This window comes from Ambystoma mexicanum, chromosome 10, assembly GCF_040938575.1.
Source record: "Ambystoma mexicanum isolate Mex_15411 chromosome 10, UKY_AmexF1_1, whole genome shotgun sequence".
Classification (NCBI taxonomy): Eukaryota; Metazoa; Chordata; class Amphibia; order Caudata; family Ambystomatidae; genus Ambystoma; species Ambystoma mexicanum.
This window is the reverse complement of record NC_090932.1, coordinates 876,685,530-876,700,103: the sequence shown is the minus strand read 5'-3', so window position 1 is coordinate 876,700,103 and position 14,574 is coordinate 876,685,530. Positions and strand designations below refer to the sequence as shown.

At 47.0% G+C, this 14,574-nt stretch overlaps 1 protein-coding gene across 4 annotated transcripts in view; it reads left to right on the top strand.

Annotated features, from left to right (window-relative positions):
- ACAP2 (ArfGAP with coiled-coil, ankyrin repeat and PH domains 2) overlaps nt 1-14,574 on the top strand; it is a 1,585,345-nt gene that overhangs the window by 1,174,334 nt on the left and 396,437 nt on the right. For all 4 annotated transcript variants that reach the window (XM_069618585.1, XM_069618583.1, XM_069618582.1 and 1 more), the window contains one exon: nt 238-332. In XM_069618585.1, coding sequence (XP_069474686.1) covers nt 238-332 — 95 coding nt within the window. The remainder of the gene's footprint in view (nt 1-237; nt 333-14,574) is intronic.

The following is a 14,574-nucleotide window of genomic DNA, read 5'->3' as shown; positions in this document are numbered from 1 at the left end:
CTTCAATAAAAACACTTGAACCTGCTTTGCGAGTTGGTTTGTTCTTCAGGCCATCTTTGACACTTGGGGCACCCAAGCTGGAGTCTTTCGTTAAACTTGTACCATGGGACTGCCATAATCAAGGAAACTACAATAATTCTACCCATTAGCAGTCTAATCAATATTTTTCTCAGTGTATATATATATGTATATATGTGTTTATATTAACCTACATGGCTTTTGTTTTTTGGCAAACAGCTAATGTGTGAATTGGGAAACCATGTTATAAATGGAATATATGAAGCCAAAGTTGAAAAACTTGGGGTCAAGAAGCCGGACAAGGAAAGTCAAAGGTATGTTATTTTTTACCATTGCATTGCTTATCTTTTTTTTTGGCACAATAGTACTTGTTTATATTTACAAATATTAAATTTTCAGTTTTACCACCCATTTAAAAGCATGGATCGCGGTAAGAACCCTCATTAATTTCCTATGATATGGCGAAATAAGTGTGTGGTGGGCAACAGGGATGGGTTTATTTTTATTCTTCAGAGCCTTGAAAAGAGGACATTTAAAAAATATATTTCCCATTCTTCATTTTCTGTTATAAAATATTGTGATGGCCGCAATTTCAAAATGCATCTAATAGAAGCTACAATTATATGAACAATTTTCTTTGGAAAAGGCAACATAACCGTATAGGAAGTGATTTTCTTAAAAGGAGAGCAGTTGGGGATTTTCAGGGATTTAGCATATTCCTGTTTTTTACTCCTCTAAAATATGTTTAGTATTGTCTATTTTCATAATAAAATCTTTATTTTTTATTTTTATTCCCCACAGCTACATGATAATGGGTGTGCACACACACACCGACCCACCCTCTTGGAGTATCCTTAAGAATAGCACAACTCCTTCTGTACTGAATGCTGAACACTGCATTCCTTCTTGAGGAAGCACCTCAAAACCTTCCTCTTTGCTTCTGCTTTCTCTCCTCCTCTCCCCTGCTGAATTTCTGGCTGAGACTGTACTGGTTACCTGGCCACCCTGTGGTCTTGGGCCCAGGTCCCCTCCCCCGCCAGTTACACACCTGCACTGCCTCACTGGCAACCCCCACACTTGGGGACTGTTTTTTTATCCCTACAGTCCCCCACCAGCACTTGACACCTCTTGATATCTGCACCTACCCCTTCACTTGCCACCAGCTAGCCCTACTTCTCTTATTGTTATTTATTCTATTACCCCATGTACTGCACTGTCCCCTTCCCACCTCCCACTCCGTACTTTTCCTCTTCCCCTTCCCCTGCATGATCTGAAAGACACTCGGCCTAGTAGGATCGTTCTCTGTCTTCCCTCTGTTCCCCCTCCCTTGCTGCGTCGCGCCTTGAAACACTTGCGTATAGGCGCGTTATAAATGCCATATATCATAATCATATTGTATCATATCACATATCACATTTGTGTGCTCCCTTAATAAAGGAGATGTACACACAAACATATGTTCTGGAATTTGTTTGCTAAACGGGCGGTTGCTTTCCTTAGGTGAAACTCTGGTTAAACCATCTGGTTATTGTTGCATACGCCTTCCTGTAACTTGGGAGTTAGCAAAACGCCTGTCAAGAACCATAAATCGTCTTCAGACGATCCTTCTGTTCTTGATCTCTTCTACCCTGCTTCATAGATTTTGGCCATGTTTCACAACGACGCCGACAGAAAATAGGTAGCTGCCCTTCATGTGCATGATGGCTGTTAGAAAAGTATGCAGCTGTAGATTCTTAAAATTAAAGTCCATTATCAAGTGCCCTTCTCTAATGGGAGCATATGGCTCTTGTGGGGATGATGTCCAGACTAATACCTTATTGGCATGCCAGTCAAAGAGAAACCCCTTTCTGTTGCCTAGGGTGATGAATCTTTATTGGACATGGATCAGGTTAGGCCTGTCTATGCTACAGAGCAGACACAAAAGCTCATGTTCTGCTTTTCAACGCAACCGTTTTAGCAGTTGTACATTTTACCCCAAAACGGAGATGGGGGCCCTACGTGTCCATTGGCCTTGTTTTCTGAACCTTCCACTCCGATGTCGATTTAATAACCAAGACTGCCCTTTAGAAATGCTGGTTTTGGGGCAGAATAAGAAAGTTGTTGATTGATTCCTTACTTCGAAAGATTACTTATTTTTGATAATCAATCTCCAGCACCAAGTACCATCGGCAAACATGTCTTCTACCGGGGGCGCCCTGCAGCTCTGTGTAGGCGCCACGTGTGTGAATATTAAGTCTGGGCCAGCATATATGAAGCCCCCATGACCCCAGTTCCTTTTTTGCACGCAATGTATGCAATTTGGTATGCCACTAACCTTACCTTTTGTACTACAGGATTGTGGTTCATGCCAATTCATGCACCCAAAGGTCCTAAGGGAAAGTGCAGCAAAACATTTTACCTTTTGCCACAGTGGTGCCAAAAGAACTCCATTGAAGTTGCTGGGCGCAGAGTGGAGAAGACTGATCCTCGACCAGGAAGGACGGGAAGCAGCACCACAACAAAAGGCCCCATTCCTCAAGTGATTCTTTGAGGCACTATGTTTCTTTTTGCCTGAAGGAGTCCCTGTTCCAGGGACGACTCAAGATTTGGTCCCACCGGTACTGTTTCCCACTCAATCCTCCAAACTGGTGGAATGGGAAAACTTCTGGCTAAAGGTGCTTTGCTAAGGCCTTGGGGAATCTGTCTCGTCGCAGATGCTAGTCATATTTGCCAAGGCCTCAGAGCCAACGGCACCAGCTTCGCCGCTGTCAACGAGGCTCACTGTACTTGAATGAGTCGGCAGGGACCCAACACAACACCTCCCGCTATGGACTCGGTAATCGTTCCAAAGGTCTCAGGCACAAACTGTAGCCATGCTGCTCTGTATTCAGGCATCGAGCCTCTGGCGCCGGACCGCCCTTGCCTCAATGCTGTTGGAAATTAAGCAGCTCTAAAATATGCCTGCTTCCTATAGGCCAACTCATATCAAGGATGTTGGAAATCTTTCACAAGGTGGGTGATGCTATCATATTTGGTCTAGAAACACATTGAACCAGAGATTTGAAAGATTTCTCAGATGTATTCTACCGTGAGGTGAGTATTTAATGGAACTGGCCTCCATTTTACAGGAAACTAGCAGCATCAATAACTCCCTAGAGCTGGGCCTCATCTCGGCACCAGCTCCAGGGAATCCTAATTATAACAGAAGATGATGGCCAAGGTGGAGGACATGCTGGGTTTGTTGGCACCCACTACACCTAAAGTTTGGTTACAGTTAACTGGCATTCTCAATGAGAACCATCAAAGAAAGACCTTGCTGCCCTTAGCCCTGGCAGTGTACGCCCCCGTTTGTAAAGCCTTTTGAGAAGTCAGGTTCGCTCACAGCTGTGGACTAAGTTCTAATCAAGAAACCCTACCCGACACTGTGATCTGGATTTTCTTTCCTCCCATGCCTCCATGGAGAGCTTGGTAGTTGAAGCTGCGACAGACAGCGTTATTGCGACAACCTTCCTTTCCTTGCCTTCTGACTGGGAGAGTAAGAAGCTGGATGCTTGAGGGTAAGATGTGTTTCCCTCAGGCAGCCTTGTCTTAAGAGCAGGAAATGTCTTGCGCTGTTCCCAAATTTGTTTTTGGTTTCTGAACCGCTTGCCTGATCTTAATCTGGCTTGGACACAGCGGACTGTATAGCATGGCAATGATTATGGCAATCGGGAGGTACTGCTGACTATGGACTTCGGTTTCATGCCAGACATTCAGGCAAAGCACCTGGACATATGCCCTTGGATGGGAGCAACTGGTTTGAGGCCAAGGCTGACTCCAACCCCCTCCACCAACCCCAATCCCCTCCAAATGTTTGTCATCCAAGGCCACAGCAAAATCCCTGGGCCTAGCTGTCAAGCAAGCCTTGGCTCCTGCACCAAGAGGAAGGGCGTTTCGACCTTTTCCTTCTTAAACCGACCATGGAAGGAGTCATGTGCCTTCAGGTAAGTAGCAGCCCCACTAGGGAGGGAGGCGGCATCACCTCAGCAGTGCCCTCCACAAACACAGGGACATAGTCTCCATGAAGAAGACTTCAGACGTTCTACCCCAGTAGGTGGGAGTGTTACCCTGTTCATCAGGAGATGGCATAGTACCACATTTGATGCTTGGGACTTGCAGATCGTGGCACAAAGTATTGCCTCCCCCTTGTTCAACGCCCTCCAGATCATCCTCCAACCAATCTTTCTTTGCCTCTGGACCTTCTCATGTTAAATGTGGTCTGTCAGCTTCTGTAGGAGGGTTCAATAGAACAGGTGCCCGATCGGAGCGAGGCAAGTGTTGGTATTCTCTGTACGTTCTGGTTCCCAAGGAGGATGGTGCTTGTGTCTCATTATGGAACATTGTACCTGCGCAAGGATATGTTCAAGATCGTCAGTTTGGCCCAGATCCTTCAGTCCTTAGATCTGCTGGACTAGTGGAGTCCCTTGGCCTTTAAGGACACCTATTTCCATGTGCTGATCTATCTCAAACACAGGATGTACCAGAGATTGTGGCAAGATTGTCCCACTACCTATTCAAGGTCCTACCAATAGGTCTTTTTTTGGCATTGTGGTCTTCACCAATAGCAGGGATTATGACTTGCCTCAGGAGCTAAAGCATACCTGTCTTCCCCAACCTTGTTGTCTGGCTTGTCCCAGATCGCTCCCCCAACCAGGCATAGGAACATCTGTACTGCACGTGCAGCCTGTTGGAAAGTTTGGGTTTCTCGCGCAATGGCAAGAAGTCTCATATTTTGCCGTGTCACTCCCACCTAATTTATCAGTGCGGTTCTGAAGAGACACCTGGGCAGGGCCTTCCCTCCCAAAGATCCGCTTCCAGATGGTTCATGTCTTCTAATCCCAGATGATACCCTCTACCTTCCTGCACCTTCTGGGTCTTATGGCCCGGTGCATTCTGTGCGCCAGAGGGCCGACTCTCATGATGTCTACTTGGCTGTCAGTGGTCTCCGCTTTAAGGCACATGTCACATCTTTTGCGATTATCAATGTGTGTGCAGAACCTCATATGGGGGTCCCTGAGGGAAAAATTCTCAGAGGATCAATGCTCCAGCATCGTTGCCATCAACTGACAGTCACAAATCTGTATTTAAAGGCCTGTGGCGCTCACTTGCTAGACCTGACAATGAGTGGTCTTTGGTCTTCAGCTGAGATCCGAGAACACATCAGTTGGTTGGAGCTGCATGCGATCAAGCTGGCCTCTCCCCTAACGGACTACCCAGTGACCACAGTGACCATGCGCTACCTCTGCAAATGTCTCTGTGTAGGATTGTTGCCTCTCTGCAGAGAAATAATGCAACTGGTTTTGGTTTTTGGTTCTAGAGAATGGTGTGTCTGACAGCAGCGTATGTATCCAAGATGGAGATCGACCTCCCACGAGTGGCAGCTCTGCCAGAGGGTTCTGGAGGATATCTCCTCCTGGCAGAGGACTCCACAAGTGGACCTCTGCGCCTCAGTTGTTAACAGGAAGAACAAGTTCTGCTCCAGGATATGTCCGTGGCAGAGATCTCAGGGGGGATTGAGGGGGGAGTGTTGTGTTCCCGCCAGTTCCTCTAGTTCTCAGGAGATTGAGTTTGGTGGTGGACGTGAACAGCCATAATGACGTCCATAGTGCTCCTGAAGTCTGATTCCACATCATGAACCCCCAGCGGTGCCAAGTGGAGCCTTTGCAGTGCTGCACTGTGCCCCCTGGTAGTTGAATGTTTCTGGAGACAGCTGGCACTGGAGAAGATGAGGAATCTGGGGGAAGAAGGAATTGTCCATCAGAAAGAATACTATTGAGGGGGACGTAATTTGTTCTGGTTTGAGTCTTGCTGTTTCTGTTTACCCTATGAAGCTGACATGTAATTATATCCATCTGGGATAATTTGTGGGTTCTTCCCTTAAACACCATAACACCCTTATGCTTTATATCTCTCTGCTTTACCTTCTGTAGATGCCCTGCTGCCTAAGCTTACGTGACCATCTACGTATTGAGTATCATATCTTGTGATAGGTGCATGGTTGTGTTTATTTCACACCTACCCACACATTTTTATCAAAATTGGGGCGTCAGTTGGTTTGATCCAATTTACTAATTGTGTGCCTACACCCAGTGTGTACATGCATTGTTTGCCTTGTTCATTTCAGCTTTATTTTGACAAGTCATTAAAACAAACATTAGAAAATACAATCCATAGTAAAAATTGTTAAAATATAAATTCATGAAACGTAGGTATATAAGAAACATTTCACGCAGTAAAAAAACATGAAAAAATGGATAAAATGCAATTAATTTTAATGCAACAATAACATGATGCATTATGTTAGGACCACATTAGTCAATTTACTCCTAAGAGACCGTGCTTTATATATAAAATTAGCATCCGATATAAAAGGATTGTAGCTTCAGTTGATGTTTTACACAGCTGCAGAGCATAACTAGTGCTGGGCTACATTGCTAGATTCCACTCTGCCAGCGCTGAAATGAAATCTATCCGATTTAGGTCTGCTTCGCCCGCCTGCCATTGCACCATGCCTGTGGATTCAACAGAAATGTTCACATTGTCCAGCGGGTCGTGATATGTGAAAAATGTGCTGACACATGCTGGCTTCCCTTATCCCCTTACATTGAAACCTGCTGACCAAAGCACCAGCTTCGCTTTGTGGATTCGCCCAAGTGCACAACGCATTTAGTGTACCTCACGTAATTTGCACGATTCTCTTTCGCACGTATCATTCAGTTCGGCCACGCGGGACGCACATTTCATGATCGTGTGCATGCATTTCAGCACTGCAAGACCGAAACAGTCATGCCTCGAAAAGCAGTGCCACAGAATGGGTTGCGGGGATGAAATCTTGCAGTAACCAAAACATACCTACTTATACGTCCCATCCCCTTTCCTCCGTCACCCAACATGGGGATAGTACAGGAACCTTTGGCAGTGAAAGAAATGGAGCTTCCTCTTTAAATTTAGTCCAGCACGTGGGGGCCCAGCATAGGCAATGCGAATGCCCCGCCCTCCGGCACCTCACCTCAGTCCCTTTTTCTGCACGAACAGTGCCAGACCTGGCAGCTAGGCGCAGAGTTTAACTTTCTGCTTGCTCCTGGTTGTTTTATTTTTCAATACTCTTCACATCCCTTCGGTGCCTCGCCGGCGCTTGTTGGCAGCAGGAGGATTCACGAGATGTGCGTCCTGTGAATGCTCGTTCCTGGCCTCGGACCTCCGAGGCCGAAAAAACCACTGGGACATGTGCGTGGCTTGCAGAGCTCTCGTTCCCCGGGCATTGAACAATCTGTTGTCACGATGTAGGGTGATCTTCCACGCTTCTCCTCCAGGTCATATTAAAGAGTTTGTCTCCAGGACCCCATGTCAAGACTGGATAGTACAATTACGGCGGCTAAAAAATGCTGCCCAGTACTAGAATTGCGCCTTTGTGCAGTTCAAAAATCCCGATTTATTTATTTTAATTTTTTCCCTGCGCCGCACCATAATGGGAATCAGCAAAATGAAAGTTGACATTATGGGCGGTGCAGTGGTCACATAGATTTGTCAAGACAAGGTAGGCCCTTTGCTTAGTACGGCTCCTCAGTGAGGAGACTCCTTCCCAGGGGTTTCTACGGGCAACGGGTACCTTGGACTCTGGTTCTGGCAGGGCTGAGGCCTCTAAGGCTACCGGCTCCCAAGCCGAGAGGCCCAGTGGCTCTTCTGGGCAATCCACAGAGGGGCGATCAAGTGCGTCCTCCTCATCGGCCCAGGGGGCAAAGGGTCATTGTGTTCTAGTTCCAAGAGTCAGTCCACCACTACCAGCTCAGTTGTTGAGTGTACACAGCCTACTGTAGCCACCTCTGAGGTCAGGGTGATTTGACTACCGGCCAGCAGGCAGGGGGGCTCAGCGCCTATAGGAGCTACCGCAGAGGTTGACACTTCTCTTTCAGGTTCCAGGGCAAAGGCGTGTTCTCCCATGTCTGAGCCAACACGTGGCATGAAGCCTTTGCATCCTCCCGCCCAGGGTGTGGCAGAAGACCACAAGATGGCGGATAAGCATGCAGCGGATCCTGCTAGACCTGTGGCCATCTTGGATTCGGATCAGGGCCTACCCGGTCCCTCGCCCAATGAGTGGGCCATGCAATAAGGTTCCAGTCCCCTTCCCTCTGGAAGCAGCAGCAGATTTTATAGTACAGGAGGTTGGTCTCCTTAGGGATACATCTACCCATCGCAGCCTTACGGCGGCTACACGCCACAGCGTTTTGATCAGGAACGGAGGCCCACAGCGCTGCAGAGGGCTACCCCCCACACCTCATGAGCTCCAGCAGCTTGCGAGGACGACTTCTTCAAGGGCTTCCTTCTCCTCGTGTGTTCCCCGCAGATGACTGGGCTTCTCAAATATATAGTCAAGGAGGTGATCCTGCAGGTCGTGCCTCCTAGGCCTCCTCTGGCCCTTTGACTGTTCTTCCGGGATTGCTGGTGCCTGGCCGTCCGCCGGTCCAGGCCTTAACGGTTCTCCAGATCCCTCCTACTCCTCCTGTGCCACCAACGCCTCCCCCTCAACAACCATAGATCTATCTTTGGTTCCGGATCAGGGGGGGGAACCCGCCGGCACCGGTGTCCCAGAGCCTGGACTCCCCTCAGTCTGAAAAAAGGGGGATGGGGATGATGATGGCGCTGACATCTCCCAGGGTGAGAAATGCTTGGCATCTGTAAATGCCTTCCATGACCGCCTTCAGGGTCTTGCAGAGTCTCCCAGCCAGAGGCGGCCCCCCAGGATTTGGTAGTGCTAGCAGATGTTTTGGGCAAGCGCACCTGAGCCGTTCAGGCATTCTGCTCCAAAGGATGTCCTGCAGGTGGCGAGAAAAGTCTGGGAGAAACCCAGGGCCAACGCCCAGATGAACAAGAAATTGGACAGCAGATTCAAGCTGGTGGATGGGGAGCGGGTCTTCCTGGCCTCCCAGCCTCGTTCTTCAATGGTGGCTGTGGCCTCGCTGTATTTTAAACCGGCGTCTACCTCCGTGGGAGCCTCCTCCAGTTGTCCAAGGTCCTCGAGTCATTTGGCAAACGGTGCTACGTCATCTCAGGGCTGCATTTGCGGCAAGTGAATACTGACGCCCGACTAGCCGTGGCAAACCAGAAGCTGTGGTGAGAACTCAAGGAGTATCTGCCAGATCTCCCTCTGGAGAGGCAAGCTGCCATCAAGGCCAGTCAGGCAAATGCCCAGGCGATTGCGCAGGACCTCATGGAGTCTTCGGTCTCCCACATCGACACAGCCAGCAGAGGGCGAGATGACGACGATGCATGCCACTAAGTTTTCATCAGACGTGCAAGAGCGCATCCTGGATCTTTCCTTCGAGGCCTCTGACCTTTTTCATTAGTTCACCGGTGACGAGTTGGCATAAAAGACCACCTCCACACAATCTGCCAAGTCCTTGGCCATCCTGACTAAGCCATGACAGAAGTCCTTCCCTCAGTCTCAGGGCAGGACCGACTTCAAACCCTAATTTGAACCCCTGCACCCGCCCCCACTCCACCCTCCCCCACCCCCCCCACGTTAACCTATTCCCTTACCCCTCCCCATATATTTATTTAGTAAACCGAAAAAACGATAAAACAAAATGCAGTCAGAACGAAAAGGTCAAATGTTTTTCGATCAAGTATGCAAATACCTTCTATAACACTGTTTTAAAGTAATAGAATTATTATTTATACATTTATATGTAGGCCATAAGAGATTTCCCAAGAACAAACATCATGGGTATGATTAAGAAACAATCTCCTGGTAATTCTAAGTGTAGTAAGGAAAGCTGCTTTATGTTGAGACAGGAGGCTATAAGAGGAAAATCACATACATGAGTGGTTGCGATTAGGCTAAGATTCATTTTTCACCAAGTAGGCATTGACAAATTGAATTTTTCCTAGTTTACACTGTTGTTTGTTGAAGAGCAAATGCTTAATGATGTTGTTCAAAGTCTGGGAATCTAACTCCACATCTAGGAAGCTTAAGTTGCTTAAGGGCAATTCTGGGAACTTTGTTATTCTATAAACATTTGGTAAGAAGACCATCTATTTTTTAAAGAAAATGTGAACGGTAGATAAAGGTTAAAAAAATAATGGGTAAATGCATAATATTGAAGGTGTCAAAGCATCCCTGGCCAAGAACGCAAATGGGAGGTGGGGATTTTAGAAGTGGATTCATCAATTTTCTTAAATATTGTTTGTATATTAAGTTTAATTCTACTGTCTACTAAATCTTTAGTGAAAGGAATACAACTATATTTAATAGCGTTTAGAATCCCACAACATTCCATGATTGTGGCCAAGTGATTGAGATCAGGCATTAGTAAAGGGAAGGATTTCACATTTGTCAATATTGGACTTCTAATCAGAGACTTAAGAAACTTCATACATTTTTTTTTCAACAGAAGTGGAGGGCATTGAAAGATGAACCAAAATATCATTAGCATACAAAGAAAGGTAAACAGGTGATCATTGACATTAATACCCACAATAATAAAATACAGTAAAGCAAAGGTTCTAAGAATGGAGCAAATCATAACAGGATAGGTGACGACCTTGTTGTGTTCCTCTTTGAATTGGAAAAGAGTGAAAAAGAATAATTGATGCAAACACAAGTGGACGTGGAAGAATAAAGATCCTTGATGGAGGGCTAAGAAGTAAGGATCGATACCATTCCACTAAATCTAATCAAAAGCATTTTCAGCACCAATAGAAAGTAAAATGTGTGAATCTTGAGAGTTTTAGTAGATAGAGATTGCTTAGAATTTGAGTATTTGAACAAGCAAATCAATTTTTAATAAAACCAGATTGAACTTTACAAATAAGATATAGTAAGCATTTGTCTCAGGGATTGGAACGATTTTTTGCAAAACCTCCGAGTCAGATTTGAAGAAATTGAACGATTGTAATGGACATGAAGGAAATCTTTATCTGGTTTGGGGAACAGAATTAATAAGGCTTCAGAAAAGATTCCATAATTTTACCTGGATGAATACAATACATATGCAGTTGAAATAGATAGGTCATAACAAGAAGTTTTTTTTTTAATTTTTTTTAATTATATTCCAACCAACAAAACAATACAGACCAAATATACAGTGTAAGATTCAATGATACAATTTCACATTTGTACATTGTACAATTTGATCTGTTCCCCAAATCCCACCCCCCTTACGAGCCTATCAAGTCTATTTACTCTGTATTCGCACCGCTTGGTGGGGTCTGTTTTCCATTGGAATCCGCCAGATCTGGCATCGTTCCAAACAATTCCGCGATCAGTGATTTCCAAGCCAATAGGGTTCCCACCTCTTCTCCCCCTCCTATATTACTGGACTCCTGCCATACCATGGTCTCTGCTTCCGCCCATCTTTGCAACTCCTTCCACCATATCTCCACCCGCGGTTTATGACAAGCCTTCCACCCCATGGCGATGCTCCTCTTAGCCAACACGTATGCCAAGTCCTTCAATTTGTTAATATGCTTTAGTTTCTGCGATCTAGGGAACCCCCCCCAGTAGGCAGGCCCAGGTTGACTCTACAACCAATGTGACGCCTTTATCCGCAAGTTTCGCCGGTATCTCACTCCAGAAACACCCAACCACAGGGCAGGACCAAAACATGTGTACCATGTCGATGTGTTCTTCATCACATTTGGGACATGCTTGTCTACCTGCATTTTTTAAACCTTGATATCTTCAGGGGTGTCATGTACGCCCTATGCGTAATATATAATTGTATTTGTTTCAACCTAGCGTTTCTCGACACCTTTTGATGATACCACAAAGCACGCTCCCACATCCCATCCTCCATCGGGACTCCCACCTCAGTTTCCCAGTCTAATCTTAGCTGCGTTGGTTCTCTACCAATCTTAAGCATCAGCATGTCATACAGTCGTGAAATCTCGTGCCCTCCTTCTGTTATATCATATATCATGTCCACAGTACCATCCGGATCTTCTTCAAGAATAGTTTCAGGCCAAGTTTTCTTAATTTCCCGTACCAGTCTATGATACATAATATATTGACCTATGTGTAGCCCCGTTTCCTTGCCCAGCTCTTCAAAATTTATGATGGCTCCCTCCCGCCAGACATCTCCCACAGTTGCCAACCCCACCGATTCCCAGTGGTTCCTGATCATCCTCCGGAGCTGCACATCACCCCTGGCCAGTGCAACCAGCGGTATCTGCGGGGAGCACGGAGCCGGGATTACCATCATCCGGTACGCTCGGCGCCAGATCCTCCACCCAAGCATCAACATCCTATGGCGCTCCTACAGTTCTGTTTCGGACAACCAGATCACTTCTTTTAAATAAAATGGGGCACAGTCTGCACCAAAAAAAATCTGGATTTGGGGGTTCCTTCATCCGAGAGCCATTTAGCAACGTACTGCAATTGGCTCGCTACATAGTAGGCCTCATAGTTGGGGAGCCGTATCCCCCCTTTTTCGTAAACATTTTGCAACTTCCACAGTGCCACCCTGCAGCTAGTTCCCCGCCACAAAAAGCCCCTACATATACTATTGAACCTGGCAAAAAACTTCCCAGGTATGAAGTGTGGAATGTTCCCAAAATAATGCAGAAGTCTGGGCAAGACCATCTTAAGCATTGCGCTGCGCCCCATCATAGCTAGCGGCAGCTTCCCCCAAAATTGCATACTTTTCTCAATTTTTGCTACGGCTACCTCCGTATTGTGTTTATGTTCTTGTTCTACTGTATGATACACATCTATTCCAAGGTACCGAAAGGTATCAACGGCCCAAGGGGCTTGCAGCACCGGCAACTGCTCTACAGGGAGTCCCTTATAGCTACCTAACGGGAAAATGACAGACTTCTGAGGGTTAACAGCTATTCCGGACAGCCCCGCATACCGATCCATAACCTCCAAGATGTGCTGGAGGTTCTCCTCCGGGTACCTCAGATACAATAGCAAATCTGCATACAAGGAGATCAAGTGTCGCTCCCCTCCCACTTCGATGCCTATGGTGTCATACTGTTGTCTGAGATATATAGCCAAAGGCTCCAAAGCCAATATGTTGTTATGATGCCTACCTCCAAGGAGCCAGACAGGGCCCGGCACCCTCAGAGACAGGCAACATGTATACTAGGGAAGTCCCAGCCACCCCAGATAGGGGCTCTTTGGACTCAGTCCTGGCGCCGTTGGCGTCAGGCTCATAAGGGATAACAGTCCTGGCACCATCGGCGCCAGGCTCATACAAGATATGGAAGGAAATGTGTTTGGTGCAAACTTACCTGGCAGACCATGCTGCAATTTCCTTATCTGGCATATCATTCTACAACTTCCAGCTGAAAAAGGAACTACTTAACCACACGGGTGTGGCTGGTGGCAGGATACATACCTTCAGTGGAAGGATACATACCTGGGACTACTTGAAAGGCTATTTAAGCCACGCCCAGACAGCAAACCACGCTTCGCGTTGTTCTGCTCATAGCAGCTGGACGCTCACCGTGCCTGCTCCTGCTCCAGTCCTCGACCACGCCTGCCAGCATCCTGGAAACACCCAAGGATAGAAAAGGGAAGAAGAAACAGGTGAAAAAACAAACCTTACCTGTTAAAGCTGCATTCCGGATTCAGCGCGCCAACGTTCCTGCAAAAAGACATCATTTTAAATACTCACCTCGTTGCATACATCTCGGCGGACTTCTCTTACCTGCACGTGGCGCCTTCGGCTCTGCGACGCCCATCCGGATCTCCTGCAGCATTCCAGCACCTACGGGGAGACGAAGAGAAGAAAGCAAGGTGAGAAGGGGAAAATAACCAAGAAGCACTTACCCGCCAAGCTAATTCTTCTTACCTTCGGGTCGATGCCATTCCTTGGGCATTTCAGCACCCCGGCCCCTATGGGGAAAAAGCAAACATCACATTAGTGAATGCAAGAACCGTAGCAAACAAACTATTTTAAACTTACCTGCTTACAGGTCAGACTCCGCTTCTGCTTCGTACCCGCTCCATTTCTTTGGCATTCTCGAATTCCGGCCCCTAAGGAAAAAGAGACAGGAAAAGACAGTAGTGGGCCTACACCAAAACTCACCTGAAAATCAAGTGTTCGACGGAAACCACCCTCAGCCCGGAGTCTTCCATTACCTGCAAAAGAGAAGAGGAACAGTTTAGACTCAAGCTTGCCATAAACATTTACGGTACTTACCGGAACAGACAAGCAAACTTGAACTTACTATCCAGTGACGTAACTGGATCCCAACGCGCCCCTGCATCAGAAGCAGGATGGAGAGCTCGCCTTTTCACTCCCTAATGTGAGTCTCCACAGGGAATTACAGAAGGGTTGCAAGGAGGGTGAGAAGGGGAACGGGAGATCAACACAAAACCCGCAAAGTATTAACCCTTCCTTTTCGCTCACAGAAGGGTATTCATCCGAGCCAGACAAGCCGGATTTGGGAACCCAGCCCACTCCATCTTCAGGGTGCTGAACATCTCCTTCGAAGAGGCCACTGCCGTCCAGACCACACCCGTGCCTCCGTGGGAACCAGGTGAGCGTTACAGAACGCGAAGCCTACCCACAATTACCCACCCAGGCGCCA